We start from the raw sequence: 15,591 nt of genomic DNA, 5'->3' as shown, positions 1-15,591 counted from the left end.
ACTTTTGGTCTGTCTCCCAGCCCCTGTGGACGAGTGTGGCCAAGGTCTTCCCCGGAAGCTGGTTTCTCTGCATTGCTGTGGTTGAACTGTGTCTCCCTGAAGGTAACATTGAAGTTTGAACCCTGGTCCCCGTGAACATGGTCTTGTGTGGAATAATAGGTCAGATGAGTGGTGTCCTGGTTGATGAGAAGAGACAGGCAGACAGACAGGAGGAAGATGGCCACATGAAGACACATCTCCGTGCCAAGCTGCCTGGGCCCACCAGGAGCAGGGCGAGATGAGGAAGGCTGCTCCCTAGAGCCTTCCCAGGGAGCAGGGCTTTACCAACACTCGGAAGTTGGACTCCCAGCTCCCAGAACTGAGAGGATCCAATCCTGTTGGGATAAGCCACACACTTGGCAGCCATTTGTTGCGGCAGCCCCAGGAAGTGATTCCAGAAGGATTTGGCCCGTCTCTTCCTCCTGGCTGCCCCTTCACTCCTGGGATTTGGTTTTGTGTCAGGCTGGGTCTTGTCCCATTTGCTGGCCTCCAGCTATGTGGTTAAGTGCTTGGTTTTTTCCCATGGAAACCTGTGTCAGATGGCGGAAGTAAATGAACAAGAGACACAAATTCACAATTCTGTTGGGGAAGCAGACGTGACATAAGGTGCCAGGTATCGCGATGAGAAATCTGACTCAACACAGCCCACTCAGCCTTGGCATCAATATTGACTGGCGCATGAGTGGAGCCAAAGCTCCCTGGATTTGTTTCCTGGTGGCTGCTAATTGTCATGGTACCTTTTGAGGACTCCCAGACTCGAGTTATTGAAAGGGGACTGTACAACCCTTTGCTGCTTTCTTGGCAGCAACACCCCTGAAAAATGTGTCCTTTGGCGATGTGTGGACCAGAGGAACACCAATAACAGTGGAACAGGCAACTGTGGTGGCAGCCATTGCTTTCCCTCCTCAGCACCGATGGGTGGGGGCCCACAGGTGTTCAAACACACCAGATCAGTCCAGGGGACAAACGATAGGTTAAGTGAGGGACAGGCATCATGGGGTTTCTTGGATGGCTTTAGATGCGAGAGGAAGCCTGCCTAGTGTAATGGGTACTAGCTCGGACAGCTGCTTGGACACTTCCAGTCACAACAGAGAATTGACCAGTGGTCCAGACCAACCTCTGAGTCCTGTCCCCCCGATACCCTGTGACACTAGTGGCCGAGGTCATAAAGAACACATGACACATTACCCAGACTGTAGGAGCGTCTTTTTTTTTTTTTTTAATACACAGAAATCTTGGTCTAGTCTTTAAATTAGTAAACTCAACTACAGACTTTAAATGATGATGCATCAGTGGTCTTTCTCATTAAGAGAATTTGTCTTTTTAACAGGCAGATAAAAACGTAAGACATATTTAATGACTGAACACAGTTGACCAAGCCATTCCATATAATATAGTGCTTTGTAATGAGGGCCCTTCTGGGTCCCACGGCTTGAAACTGTACAAGACCCAAGGCCACAGACTGAGGCCATGGTGCCTCCCGGCCCCTGTCCTCACCCACATCCCAGCGGGGAGGCAGCCTTGCGCCAGGCAGCTTTATACAGCAGCAGCGAGAGCGGGGTGGATACATGTCTGCCGTCTACTCTGCTCAGCGTCCACAACGGCCAGTTGAAGTCTTGTTTAAGAACACGTAGCCCCTCAGCAAGCTGAGTTGCCTTTCTTGTTGTTGTTTAAACAAGGACATCAGGGAACAATTTACAGATGGGTGACATTCTCAATGTGCCCTTTAGAAAAAAAGGGATGGCTTTAAATGATCTGTAGCTGGCATCGAAAGTGGGCTTTTTGTGTCCAACAGAAATTCTTCTGCCCGAGCTCTGACACCCCCCCGCCCTCTCAGAAGTGACACTGGATTGAGGGAGCAGTGGGCACCGAGCTAGTTTCTGTGTGGCTGGGACAAGCCCTCTGTGATGTGGGTGTGGTGGGAGATCACTCTTCTTCTGAGGGGCCGATCTGCACCTGTACTTCTGTCTGGCCTGGCCCCTCAGCTTGTCTCCCAAGCCCAGAATGGGAATAACCACCAGACCACAGGAGTGAGAGTCGCCTGTTCATGTGGTACCTGGTATTGGCTTGACTTGAGCAACAACACTTCCACCGACCCTCGAGGGTTCTGCTTCCTGGTGTCGCCCCAAGTATCCTATGTGCGTGTTCATGGGATGAAAAGTCAGTGGTCAGAGGAGCGCTTTGGTGGTGGCGTCTGAGGGCTGTTCTCAGTCACTTTGTGGGCACCTGGCACTCAGGGAGAACTTCTTGGCATTTGCCAAAGCTGGAGTCTAAGGAGATGGGCTGAACAGCAGCCATCTTGACCCATTCTCCCGGGCAGCTCCTTGTGTGTGTGAATGTGACCTCCAGTAAGTGCAGACTCCTTTGGACTTAGCATTGGAGGAGGATGTTTATGAACTGTACTGAGGGTGAGCTTGCCTCCCCTGGTGGTCTCTTACACAGCCTCACCAGCCCCCAGGATTCTAGATCGTTCCATCTGGGTCAAGTGCAGCTGTATTGAGGGGGTGCAGACATAGGACCTGGAACTTGCTCTTGAAATCGGGGGGTGGGGGGTGGGGGGTGGTATGGACTGGAAAGCCCAGCAGCCAGAATGAAGGATCTGGAATTGGAGGCACCAAGCTTCCACACCTGCCCACGGGAGGGCGCACTTGAGCATGATTTTGGTCATTTCCTTCTAAAGAAATAACTCCAAACTTTCTGCTCTTCTGCTCCGTGAACTCTTATCCCCCAAGCTCCTCCCAGGAATCCCAATGGAAGGGTCTGAGAGGGCAGTGAGCTAGAGTCACCAGGCGCAAGTGAGATCCAGGTCAACATATGTTAACCCAAAGGAGATCCTTGCGGCTGATTTCCCTGAACCCCCCACCCCAATCACCACCACCAAAAAAAAAAAAAAAAAAAAAAAAACCAAAAAAAAAAAAACTACCTGCTACAATAAATAATGAAATTTCAAAATGAAAATGCCCAATAAGAGGGATGGACATTACATGCCAATAAATAGTTTCTTATTCTTTAAATATGCATCTTGTCATATAGAGATAAGATAGAAAACTCCACATATAATATATAGATTATATAGATCTCCACACACACACTCACATTCAGGCATCCTGTTGACGTGTACAGTTGTTTCTGGTTGCTGTGTGGTTCCCTTGGGTGGGCCATCCGCTGGGCTGATGGAGCAGGAAGGGAAGCGGGATGGGGACAGGAGCAGCCTTCCCAGCCAGAGGACTTTCCTCTTGTTTGGATGCGTATGTTGATTTCATCCTCTTGCTCCTCATAGACCACAGTTATCACCAGGCCCTAGTGCACACCCCCAATGGTCAACGCATACTGGAACTGTAGTGTTTTGTTTTTTTTAAAAAAAGCTTTGCTAGAAAAACAGGTGGGGAACACAGCTCTTCTTCCCTCGAGTGATTCTCTTCTCCTCCTTGGATGCAGAAGTCCCTCCTCTGTGGGTCCTGGGGAAAGAGCCCTATGGCAGGTTGTACCCTCAGTACAGGGATTTGCCTTCTGCTGCCATCTCTTGGGTGCCTCCGTCTCTTTTAAGTGTGTGTTTTGACATCTGTGAGTGTGAGTGAGTCTGAGCGTGTGTGTGAGTGTGTGTGTGTGCGCGCGAGTGTGCAGCAAAAGACAGAAGTTCCGTTAAAGTGACGTCTCCACGCTGTGGAGGGGGCTTCCGGGCCTGGAAGAGGTAGCTGACTTGCTGGCGGACGTGGCCAGGAAGATGCCGCTGTCTATGGCGTTGTTGTTCTTGTTGGGAGCCGGGGGTGGGGGAGCACGCAGGCGCTCGTCGTTCTCGTCCACGTCCGTGTCATCGATGAGCGGAATGTTGTGGGTGTAGTCATTAATCAGGAACTCAGGCGTTGTCATGAAGTTATGGATGGAAGTCTTGGAGTCTGGCTTCTCCAGGCCCTCATAGAGCGAGCTACGGAAGGCTTTCACCACCCGGATCTGGGATGAGCACAGAGGAGGGGAAGGAGAGAGTTAGTGGGGGACGGGCCAGATGGTCCACATCAGTGGCACTCACAAAGCTGCAGGGGCAGATGGAATGGGGTGACTCTGCCTGCAGGCCTGGTGGGGACTTACCCTCCTGTCACCTGACCCTCGTGAAGTGCTTTGCTCGGTCCTGGACTCTGGGACTCTGCTCTGGCTGCTCCCACCCCTCTCCTGGCTCCAGATGGTTTGTAAGAGGGAGACCACTGGAGAGTGGGCAGCTGTCTGAAGTGTTTTCTGGAAAGGACAAGCTCCCAGCAGATAGGGCCCTGTCATCCTTTCTCGGTGGCCTCCCTGCTGCTCCACCTGGCCTTTGTCACAGTGGAGCACTCCTTTCATCTTCTCTCATGCCACCTGCCTGGGCCACTTCTCTCCTCTGTCCCTGGACACCCCTAGCTCTGGACTGGTCCTCGCCTTGTGCACACCCAAGCCCATCTCCTAGCCCCAGCTGTGGCTCTGGCCTGGACTGCAGCCTAGGCCCCCTTGGAGCGCCAGGACAGAGTGCCTGCTGGCTCCCTCAGGGCCTCAGAAGCATTTGAGATCAATTTTGATTTGTAGCCACCAAGTCTGTCCCTGCTCGAACAAGATAGTCCTCATTCTCCCATGGCTCCTCAGCTCCTGGCCTGGCTCCTTTACCAGCCTGCAGCTGGCCAAAGGTCCCCTTGTGCCAGCCCTTCCCTGGGCCAACCCCTCCCTCAGAGACCACCTTTTCTTCCCCTGCCCCTCTTCCCTTCGCACCTCCAACCTCTCCCCCCTGCAGAAGCTGGACCTGCTGTCGGAGACTGACACTCACCAGTCGGACCCCTCGTGTCTCTCTAACCACCTCTGCTGACACCGGCCTCTCCCCACCCCCACCCCTCCAAACTGTTCTCTTCCCGGGTCATAGCCGGGGCACCCTCCTGCTTTTAGAAGTCCATGCTGGACTTCCTGGTGGCTTTCAGCATTAACCAGCACGGTCCAGTCTCTAGGCCAGTCAGCTGCCCTACCCAAGGGGGCACAGGGGTCTTCCTGATTTTTGTGGCCCGAGGTTCTTATCGACACGAGCTCTGAGGTCATTTCCAGGTCCAAGGGTCTAACCCCAAACCAAACCCAGCCCAACCTGCCGTCCTTGACCCAGTCCGACTCATCTTGACCCTACAGTACAAAGTAGAACTGCTTTATAGGGGTTCTGAGACCTTAATGGGAGAAGGCCATCTCATCTTTCTCCCAAGAAGGGTTTGGTGAGTTCGAGTGCTAGGATTTGGCCTGAGTTTAGACCAGGTGTCTGAAAACTATGGCCCAGGGGCAAAATCCTGCCTAGCCTGTTTTTGTTGAAGCTTTATTGGCACACAGCCCTATACACTGGTTTACGTGTTGTGCACCGCTGCATTCCTAATTGAGCTGAACATCTTTGCTACCTGGCTCCTGGCAGCAGAGCTGGCCAGCCCCTAGTTGAAACAGTGAATGCCCCCATTGGCAAAGCTCATAGTCTTTTGAGTGTACAAAGCGAGCGAAACCACCACCCTAAAACTCAGTGGTAACTCCAGTGTGGGTTTGATTGGTGCTTCATAAAGCCCTAGCTGCCACATTGTAGATGGTCAAATGCTCTAAGGTATCTCTATTCTGCCAAATCTGTTTCTAAAATGAGGGGAACACAGAAATTGAGAAGTTGATCTTGTTTTACATTTTTAATGAAAAGAGACAAAATCCACTTTCGAGAGTCAACTCAGCTGTGGCCTCATGAGTTGGGCCGCATGGCCGAAGGATGGAAGCTGCCCGGGCCATCCGCTGAGGAAGCGCAGGAAAGAGCAGGAGCGGTCACACCCCATCCCCTCGCTGACCTGTCACCTTTGATGCTGAGTCTCATGACCGGGCCAGATCCCCGTTTAAGCCTAAGCTTAAGTCTCCTCATACCCCTGGCCGACTCCACAAGTCCCTGTCCATCACATGAATGAACACACAAACCACAAGTGGGGAACAAGGGCTCTTTGGGGTTCCGAGGCTCAGGCCCTAGACTGGCACAAGTTCAATCTACCCCACCTTCAAAATCCTTGACTGTTGCAAAGTGACATCTTACTGGTCTCGCAATGGGGGCTCTCAGCCCCTCGCCTAGTGCTCCAGGGTACAACCATTGGTCCCTGGAAATCTGCCCACCCTTCCCAGAGGCCCGTCCACTGGGAAGACCTTTTTCCTGCGAGGCTGAGGTATCTGGATACACACACCTTTGGCCACTTCGCACCCGTCTATCCTCTGAGTTTCTCCCCTCTCTCGGATCTGCACTCCAGAAGCTGCCCCCGTCCGGCCTCTGCCTACCTCCTACCGGGCCCTCCACATTGCACCCTGACTGTTCTTGCCCTGACCCCCTACTCCTCCGATGCTGCTCCCCAGAGCGCCCCCCTAATGCTTGAGGGCCCTGGGCTCAGTCTTGAGGCCTTCCCCCAAGTTCTTACCCCTCTATCTTCATGAATTTCATGGGTGCTTGCACCCACTGGTGGCCTCTAGTACCATCTGCCTGCAAGTAACTCCCATATTCCCGATCAAGCCCAAGGTGCTGCCCATCTCCAACCCCTCCACTCAGATATCTCGGTGGGGGGTGGGTCTCACACTCAGTGTGCCCCCTTCCTGCTGAGCTGGTTCAATGGAAATTGACTTCCAGAATCTGCCCCAGTCTGATCCCCCTAGAAATCTTCCGCAGGGTCCACCTCAGTCTCCTGTCCCCTCACCTGCCCCACTGAGGCATGCCAGGTATGCCCCTGTGACCCAGGGTTACTCCTAGCTCCAGGCTGCCATCACCCCTTGTGCCCTCTCCAGCCTCATTCTCCCCCCGCAGCCCCAGGCCTTGTCTTGTTCTCCACCCAAGACTTGACCTGGGCCAACGTCCCTCCACTCCCTTTCTTCTCCCGGACAGCTGGAGGCTGGTTTTTCCTCCCAACCACATTAATCCAAAAGAGCTGCCCCCATCTCGGCCCTCAATGCGACTTCCCTCAGAGCCTCAGCCTGGGCTGCACCTGGCTTCCCTGTCAGCAAGGAGCTTCATGAGCATGGATGAATCAAACTGAACCTAGCAGAGGGGTGAAGGGACGGGCCTCAGCTGACAGCTGGAATGGCCCATTTGGGCCCTGGGTCTTACAGAACTATCCCCTGGCTCAAGTTAGCAATGTATGTGGTGGCAGTGGCGGTGGCAGAGGAAACGGGATATGGAAGCAGGGAGACAAGCAAAGGACGGAGGAAGCACCCACCACGGTATAAAAAAAAGAGAGAGAGAAAAGGGAAGAAAGGAAAGAAAGGCTCCAAACAACAATGACAACAGCAACAGAGAACTGCCTGCTATCTGCTCGCGTGGCCCTCCTGCTTTCTGAGGTGGAAATGACCAGTAGCTGCCTAGTGTGGCAATCGTCTGGATAACAAGCAGGCTTGCTGGCAGAGGGGGTCTTCCACTCATTCTCTCTGCTCATGTCTCAACTCCCACCACTCAGCTCAGAACGTTTCTTTCCCCGCCCTAACTACCGAGTCCAGAACCTTCCACAACCCCTCCTTCCCCCTATGTTTTGAAGACCACACAAAAGAGCGTTTTCAAGAGCTGCTGGCATTGGCTATTATGATGACTGAGGGCAAGGGGGAGCCTGAATGTGTGAAGAGAAGCGGCTCAGGCCCTGGGCGGTGGGACACACTCATAGTTGAAGGGACACAAGACCGACCACACGACTCTGCCAAATAGATGAGTGTAGAGAAAACTGCCCCCTTCTGTGCACGGATGTGAGCCCGGACTTTGGTGGTGGGATTGAAGGGCTAAAAGGCTAAAGGGCAAATCAGGCCGGGTCCTTGGTTCTCACCTATCAGGGCCCAGTATGTGCCTTAACCTGCTCTCGTGAGCTCTCTGTCCCCTGATGGACAAAGGGCCTGGGCTCTACTCTAGGCTGTGGTCTGGTCTAAGTCTCAGAACTTCCTGGAAACTTGGCCCCCATGGTGAGGTCTGTGGGAATGTGTGTGTGTATATGGGCAGGTGGGGCCTAGTCAGAGGGGCTGCCACTGTGGCTAGCATGCTTTTGGTCCAACCCACTAGTCCCAGAAGCACACTTGGGGAGATGGGGTCTACAGTCAAATTGGGGAAAGCCAGAGAGCCTTCACGGCAGGGAGGGGGGCTGCCTTCTCAATGTGAGTGGTCACTAAAGCAACTTCTGTGATCTGCCTCCAGCTAGGCTCCTAAGAACAAATGCACCCGGAGGAAGCCCCCACCCCCACCCCAGGCTATAAAATTCAGTGCCTACCCGCCCCTCTGCTGGCCCGTGACAGTAAACATTCGAGTAGAGAGACCCTTGGGGTTGTGAAGGGCAACACAGTGGGCGAGCCAGTGGGGAAGGGACTTTGGACAAGGGATTACACACTAGGTGAGCCTCTGAAGGATGAGACACCCAGTCTCCCAGATAGACCTCCATGATGCTGGCCCCCGGCCATTGTAAAGGAGCAGCGGCCCCCTGGCGCTGCCTCTTGGTAAAGCGGGAGAGAGTGGAGCCCCAGGTTAGGCCGAGTGGGCACTTTACATGTGAGTGTGCAGTGGAGTGGGAAGGGGGACAAGATCGGATTTCACAGCTCCCTAATTTCCAAGACTTAAAGTGATCATTAATGAAATGAAATGGCATGAAGGCGGGTGGTCACAAGAGGACAGCGGCCCAGCCATCCTGTCTCGCTGGGACTCAGGAGGGCTGAGCTGGAAGAGAGGTGGGAAGGCGGCACACCACCCCTGCTGCAGCGGGATGTATAGTGGGACACTGTTTTGTCACAGCTCCCAGAAGCAGCAAGCATATGGGAGTGCAGGAGGGCAGGGCAGGGGGTAGGGGGCAGGGGACAGGGCTGTGGTGGCTTCTCTACACCCTCCTGGTCAAGGTCGGCCATCCTGGTTCCAAGTCTGACTGCGGAGTGGCTTCCCTCCTGTTGTCCTCACACATGTCACCTACCACTCTGTCCCTCATTTGCTTCACCCTATCCCCCACTGGACCCTCTCAGTAACGCCCCAGGAAGAAGCAGATGGTGGAAATCACTTTTCTCCTTGTTGGAACAGGAAGCCCTGGGCACCCACCTCCTTGCAGAGCGTCATAGAGAACTCCTTGAATACGAGATTGTGAGTTTTCCTAAGGAAACCTCTTAAGGAAGTGTCTGGCCTAGTTGGTGCAGCCTGGGATCAGAAGACCTTTTGTCTAGGCAGGGAGCCCTGTGAGGCAGGTCCTGGCTCTCATGGGCACCCACCTCCCCCTGGTTTGTAAGATGAGAGCGCTGGGCTCATGATTTGTAGGGCTCCTGGCAGCTTAGAATGACGGTGAGCTCTAGATGAATGCCTAATGGTTTGGGTGAATGGTTTGGGCTGCCTTCTGGGGGTGCTCGTCTCAGATCTCTCTCCAAAGTGGAATCCCTTCTGTGATGCTGTGGCCTGATGGGGGGAGTCTTCCCAGCCGTCACTGGGGACGGGTCCCCCTCTCCCTGCAACAGCTCCTGAGTGGAGTGGGCTGACATCTTTCCTACCATACTTACCAGACACTGCTGGGCTCCCCAAGGGCAGCTGGTGGTGGGAAGGAGGGGGGCAGATGACACAGGGAGAGTATGGGAGCTCAGGGAGGAAGCAGGAGGCAAGAGGCAGCAGCCCTTCCGGGGAGGAGGAGATCCCTGAAGGAGGATAGGGCCTGCTGTGCACAGAGGGCTAGACAGACAGACAGACAGATCAGGAAGCACAAAGCAAAATGGCCAAGATGGAGAGGGCAAAGGGCTGGCCCTCAGTCCAGAGAAGCAAGGAGCTGAGTGGCCAAGACTCTTTCTGTCCTTAACTGAGGGGGGCGGAGCCTCTCACGGACCTCTAAGTGAGTGTGTGAGGGACTGGACATGGGGGCTGCACCCCACACCCCTGACTTGAAATCAAGTGCGGACCCGTCTACACGACCGACCACGGACCACCATTCAACCCAGAGGAGGGTGTCCCCACTGGGGACCTTTCATCAGTTCCTAAAGAAAAAAAAAGCAAATCCCAGCTTCTGTGGTGGGGAAAAGGTGTCATTAAGGCTGCCGTTTGTATGGTAGTGAAGTGTTCGCAGGTGTGGGCGCAGCTGCGGAAAAAGGGAGCATGAACCATTCCAGCCAGGCCTTTGGCTCATACTCGAAGGTTTACTTTTAGGGTTTGAGATCTCTTGCATTTATTATGCAAAGCAGGAGGTCTGGCGTGGGGGCAGGGGAGGACCCAGATTGTTCCCCATGTTCTCTCCCCTGGGTACAAGCAGTCGAGTGGCTTTACCTTGGTCTTTTTGGGGGAAAAAAAAAAAAAAAAAGGTGAGACATCTCTAGAAGTTTCTACCTCTTTCAGACAAACCCTGTGTTCTCTGGAAAATGTGACCAAAGGCAGGGGAAACTGTCACTGGAGCAAATGCAAAGGAATCTCCCAGCTTCTCTGAGGAAGGAGGAGAGAGAAAGTGTGCCCAATGGGTTATAACCTTCCAATCTTGAGGCCTGTTTGGAAAGAACAAGTACTCCTCTCCATCTGCCCGGCCCCAGAGGCCAATTCGGGAAAACCACTAACCTCCGGGATGGGCTCAGGGCCAAGGCTCTGTCCCTTCTCCCTCCTGGAGGGTCCCACAGTAGAGCTACTGTGGTGCCATTGGAAACGATCTCAAGGAGGATTCTGGGAGCTGCCACTTTAGTCCCAAAGTAGGTGGTGGGGGGGTTTCTTCCAGTCTCCCAGAACACCAACCCAACTCCCCACCTGGTACCAGACAGACAGATCCCCCGCCCCCCGCCTCACAGCAGCCCCAGTTCATGAAGAGCCCTCGGCCAAGGCAGAGGAGCACTAGAGCAAAACCAAAAAACCAAACAAAGCAAAGAGCGGCAGATCCAGCAGTGCCGTGGAGTCAGTACAATTCATAAGAGAGCAGACACCGTCTCACGGGAGGGGCCGGCAGGGAGTAAAGAAAGAACAGGACAGACCCGGTGAGCGGAGGAAACAAGACTGGAAAAGAGAGAAGAAAGAGGGGGAGACCTTTTCTTCCCCCGAGATGCCATTTATGAGAGAAAAGGGAACTCAAGACTCACTCCCAGCAGCGCTGGTGGGATTGGCAGCAGAGAGAATTAGGTGAGTAGGGGTAGAAAGATTGGTTACGTCATGGAGCTGGCTGAGGACCGAAGACCGCCGGCGCAGAGCACCCTGAAATGAAGCGCTTCTCTTGAAGGTACTCACTACCTCCATCTGTGGGAGAGAAAATGAGATAAAGTTTGGCTTGTACTGTTATCCGGCGACTGGGCGAGCAGGGGCCACGCTGGACACATATCGTGACAGCAAAGCTTCCTTGAGCGACGCCTGCCCACTCGTCGGGGGCTGGCGCAGTTTTGAACAGGGCGGGCGGAGCGTGCGGTTTGCTGAGCAAACGATTAGTGGTCACGAGGTGGGGCGGTGGTTAACACTCAGGAACACACTGCAAACGTTTTTAGGAAGAGTCATTTGCATTCACGATATGCTCAGGACAAGGTATACCTGTGTCTGGCAATACTTTGTTATCCTAGGTCAGTAGCTCTCAACCTTTTTTCCGTCCCAACACACCTAAGGGACATGACACATGCCCATTAGAAAGGAGACTCCGGGTTGCAGGCTCTCAGTGGCGCCTCAACAATCGCCGTTCTACTTTGCTAAGTGTCCAAGCCGTGCGAATCTCATTCACCAGTAGCTGGTCCTCCCTCCCACTCTCTCAGCATCAGGGGTGGGGTGCCCCCAGAGCATCTCAGCCTAGAAATGGCTTTTGAAAGAGGAGGAGGCGACTACAAAAGCATCTTGCCCACTGGTCCACCACCCTGCCAACCTCTAGCTGAAAGGGATGTGGGTCTGTGGGAAATGAGAAAGTTCTAGAGCTTTGGTTATGGAACCGCTGAGATTCCACCTAACTGAAATGGGAACTTTCTTCTCATCACATTAGACTTTGGGGGGCAGACCAGACCCAGATGGTGGGATCCCCGGAACCATGACCCAGTGACCACATCCACTGTTGCCCCTTGGGGATGCCACGTGCCTGGAATTGGGCAGGCCAGGCTGGCGTGACATTTTGGGGCATGGCTTCAGTGGCCGTGGATTTGACTTCTGGAAACTGACTGGATGACGTGAGCAGCAAAACCAAGTGGGCCCTGGCACTCAGCGGTCAGCTGGCTCATGGGACTAGGTCTTCTTGGAAGAAGGCCGCTTGGTACTCAGCCCTCCAAACCCAAATAAAGGGCACCAACTCAACCCCTGTCTTCCAGTGCTGCAGAGAGACCTGGTTCTCTTTGGACTCCACTTGGCCAGCCTCCTTCCTACCCAGCCCGACCAGCCCGTGAGAAGTGGGAAGGGTGGGGGCAGCATGAGCAGGAGTGACACAAGGCACAGAAGGGTGATGTCTTTGAGTTGCAGTCTCTTTGGGAACCCAATTCCTCCCCTGATTTAGGAATGTCACGCTGCCTTGTCGAGGAATGCAAAAAGGAAAGACAGGGCCATGAGTTCTTGGAAAACTTCAGTGTACTCAGTTTGGAAGAACTCTCTTTTATTCCGAAATCATACCTAACCATTTGGTATGTAGGAAATGATAGCGACAGCAGATAGCCGTTTAAGACATGTCTTTACTAAGTAGCATAAGAAGTTATATTGGCTGCCCGATTTTTTGGGGGGGAGGGGATTGTTTGGCTTCCAAAATCCAGCAATCCGGGGTGTAAACCCCGAGGATCATCTTCTTGGCTTGATTTCTCTTTCGTAATCGAAGAGACAACTCTTATCACATAACGCTCTTGCTCCAGCATTCCTGAGAAGCATGGTGAATTCAATATGACAAAGTCACAAGTTCCTGTGCTCAGGCCCCTCTCAGGACCCTGGGCTGCCCTGTCGGTGTGACTTGGGGTAACTCTCGTGGGTAAAGGCGGGTGTGAACTAGGACTCCTAGCACCAACAGATGGGACCCAAGAACCCAGAAAAGACAAAACCTCAGGAGCGAAATGGGCCTTCCACCCTGCTTCCCCTCCCTTGAGTGCCCACAATGGCATGCAGGGAAAACGTGAGTGCCACTTTCTAACACCTGGTGTGCTTTGTAATGTAGTCAATGAAGACTAACTGTCGGAAAGCAGTGGAACTTTGTGTGCTGTGCCCCTAGCCTGCCCTTGGGGCCTGGACTGGATCCAGGCCAGGCCTGAATGAATGATCGCTGCTCCAACTCACGTGCCCAGTCATGCTTCCTTTGCCAGGCGGGGCAGGTGCTGGGGATGCCAAGATGGATGAGTCAGAGACCTGGCCCCTGGCTCTCACCTGGAGTGTCCAGGAGAGCGGGGGGGGGGGTGGTGCCTCACTGTGTAAGGACACAGCCCCAATCCCTGGAGTCGGACCAGGGACCCTGCCGCTTTGGGAAACTTTTGAAGTCAATCTGGGTCTGAGAAAGCCCACAACAGAGGTGATGTGGTGGCAGAGTGAAGCTCGGGGTCACAGACGCTCTATGCATGGGAGGAGCCGGAGCCAAGTGCGCGACGCCAGGCCTCACTCTTAGGTGACATGCCGAATGTGGATTGGGTGGAGCGAGGCAGGCAGCAGAGCAGCTGACTATAGATGCAGGGGGTGGGCCATGAGAATAGAGCTCAGGAAAGACGTTGGACTGGCAGGGACTGGGTGGGTGAGGGGTGCTCGCTGGGCTCAACCAGTGGGGGAGAGGTGGGCTGGGGTGACAAGTGAAGTGTGTGGTCCTTTGGGGTATCTTGGGACAGGTGCGAAGCTGGCGGTGGGAGTCTGATTGCAGGACAAGGAGGTCTAAGTGAGGGTTGCCCGAGGAGGCTGAAGACCATGAGGGAAAGTATGGAGGGTGGGGTGGGAAGCTGTGTCCAGGTCAGCATTAAGGAAGCCTTGGAGGACCCCAGCAAGGACTGTTTCTGGGGAGGGGGGCTGAGGCCACCTGCAATTCAACTGGAGTGAGTGTGAGGGAAGGGTGTGGAAAGACAGTGAATATGGAAAGTTCTGGAAAGAAACTTGGCTGGGAAGAGTTGGGGCAGAGAGAGGGTCGAGCACCTCTGGCTGACTTGAGAAAGGACTTTGGCTAACATGTGTGAAGCTTTGGGTTGCCAGTAAGAAAAAAAACTTGGCAAATGGAGTCCTCCCATGGATTCCAAATAACAGTGAGTCCGGAAAAGGCCAGTTGAATGGGCCAGCAGCTATGTGGATGGCCTCTGAACGTCCCCCTCCACCTGGGGTGGGGGGGAGACAGAGGAGAGGGTCTTCCTTCTAAGTTCCTTGCTCACCGTCTTCCCTGTCTAGGATGACAAGCCCAGGTTACCGAGTGAGCCGGTGACTTACCTGCGTCTGGATCCGGTTGAGGCCTCGGAACCAGAGGATCTGGCCCCTGCGGAGCTCCCGCTCCGCATGATCAATCTCCTCCTCCCCCTCAGCCAGCTCCTCGTCGGTTAGCTCATCCTGCCCGGGCCCATGCCCTGCCTCCTTCAGGCACTTGAGCCGGCTGGTGGGGATAGTGGCGATGACCTGGGGACCAGAGTCGCAGGAAGCAGAGGTGACATTAGTGCAGGCTCAAAGGTCAGAATTCCTTCCCCACCCCCTCCCAGCTGTGGCTGATGGCGTCTGTGTCCACCCCTCCAGGCATCTCAGACCCTCAACTCCCGAAGCCCTGAACCCTGTCATCAGACTTGGGGATGGACACTTCTGCAGGGCACTGAGGCGGAACTCTGAGGTGCATTTGCCTGGTATCAAATTGTTTCTCATGTTGAAACCTAGGCAGGAAACCAAGGCCATGGTGTCAGCGGGCGGTCAAGTGCCGAGAAATGGATCAGTGCAGACCCCTCACCTCAAGGACCCGACCCCTCATCGAGGGGCCTAGAGGAGGGCCCAGGGTCCCCCAAGTACAAACCCAATGGTGTTCAGCCCAGACTTGGGCTGGCTGTGCATGTCTGGTGCAGTTCAGGGTCTGAGTTCAGTCGACTTGCTGGGGGTTGTGATTAGGAGATGCCCAGGCTGCCAAACCCGAGGCCCTTGTGGTGGGACCCACAAGGCCAGTCTGTGCCTGCTACACAGAGCCATCACACTTGGGTGCTAACTATGACAGAAGCCACAGTCTGGGGACCCTGAGCCCCTCTGGGCGAGATTCTAGCTCCTTCTGATAAGACAGAGGGGTGAATGGGAAAGACGAACAAAGCCCTGGGGAAGCATAAGCAGCCAATGCTGGTGGCGAGGCCGGCCGCCTTCTGGAAGTGGGTAGAGACTGGGGCAGGCCAAGGCAAGGGAAGGGTGAACCTGGCATCTGGGCACTCAAGGACCTGGGTGGCTCCCCAGGGCAAGAAGGTACAAAGTCTCACAAATCCTCTGCTGGGCCAAGTTGTCAGGCTGCCCCTTTGGAGCAGAGCAGAGAGATGGGGAAGCAGATGAACTAGGCCCAAGGAGATACCCCTATGAGATGGCACCCCTGGGCTGGGCAGGCCAACAGTCAGGGGTTTGTTGATGGTCAGAGGAGAGCAGACACATACAGAGACAGGGGCCAAGCAGTGCTCCTGGGTACAGAGGGCATGGGCACCATGTGGCCCTGTGAGAGGGGAGGAGGCAAC

At 54.4% G+C, this 15,591-nt stretch overlaps 1 protein-coding gene across 5 annotated transcripts in view; it reads right to left on the bottom strand.

The window, feature by feature from the left end:
- Positions 1 to 3,598: 3,598 nt before the first annotated feature.
- The window catches only part of ATP2B3 (ATPase, Ca++ transporting, plasma membrane 3), a 35,458-nt gene continuing 23,465 nt past the window's right edge, over positions 3,599 to 15,591 (bottom strand). The window contains exons 19-21 of one of the 5 annotated variants that reach the window (XM_006877178.1): positions 14,336 to 14,518; positions 11,080 to 11,233; positions 3,599 to 3,990 (exon numbers count right to left, since the gene is read on the bottom strand). In XM_006877178.1, coding sequence (XP_006877240.1) covers positions 3,965 to 3,990; positions 11,080 to 11,233; positions 14,336 to 14,518 — 363 coding nt within the window. In that variant the 3' untranslated portion in view covers positions 3,599 to 3,964. The remainder of the gene's footprint in view (positions 3,991 to 11,079; positions 11,234 to 14,335; positions 14,519 to 15,591) is intronic. The other 4 variants (XM_006877175.1, XM_006877179.1, XM_006877176.1 and 1 more) reach the window with 4 other exon arrangements.

Source organism: Chrysochloris asiatica, unplaced genomic scaffold (genome assembly GCF_000296735.1).
Source record: "Chrysochloris asiatica unplaced genomic scaffold, ChrAsi1.0 scaffold00445, whole genome shotgun sequence".
Taxonomy (NCBI): Eukaryota; Metazoa; Chordata; class Mammalia; order Afrosoricida; family Chrysochloridae; genus Chrysochloris; species Chrysochloris asiatica.
Note: the sequence above shows the minus strand (reverse complement) of the source record. Positions and strands in the feature narration are given on the sequence as shown.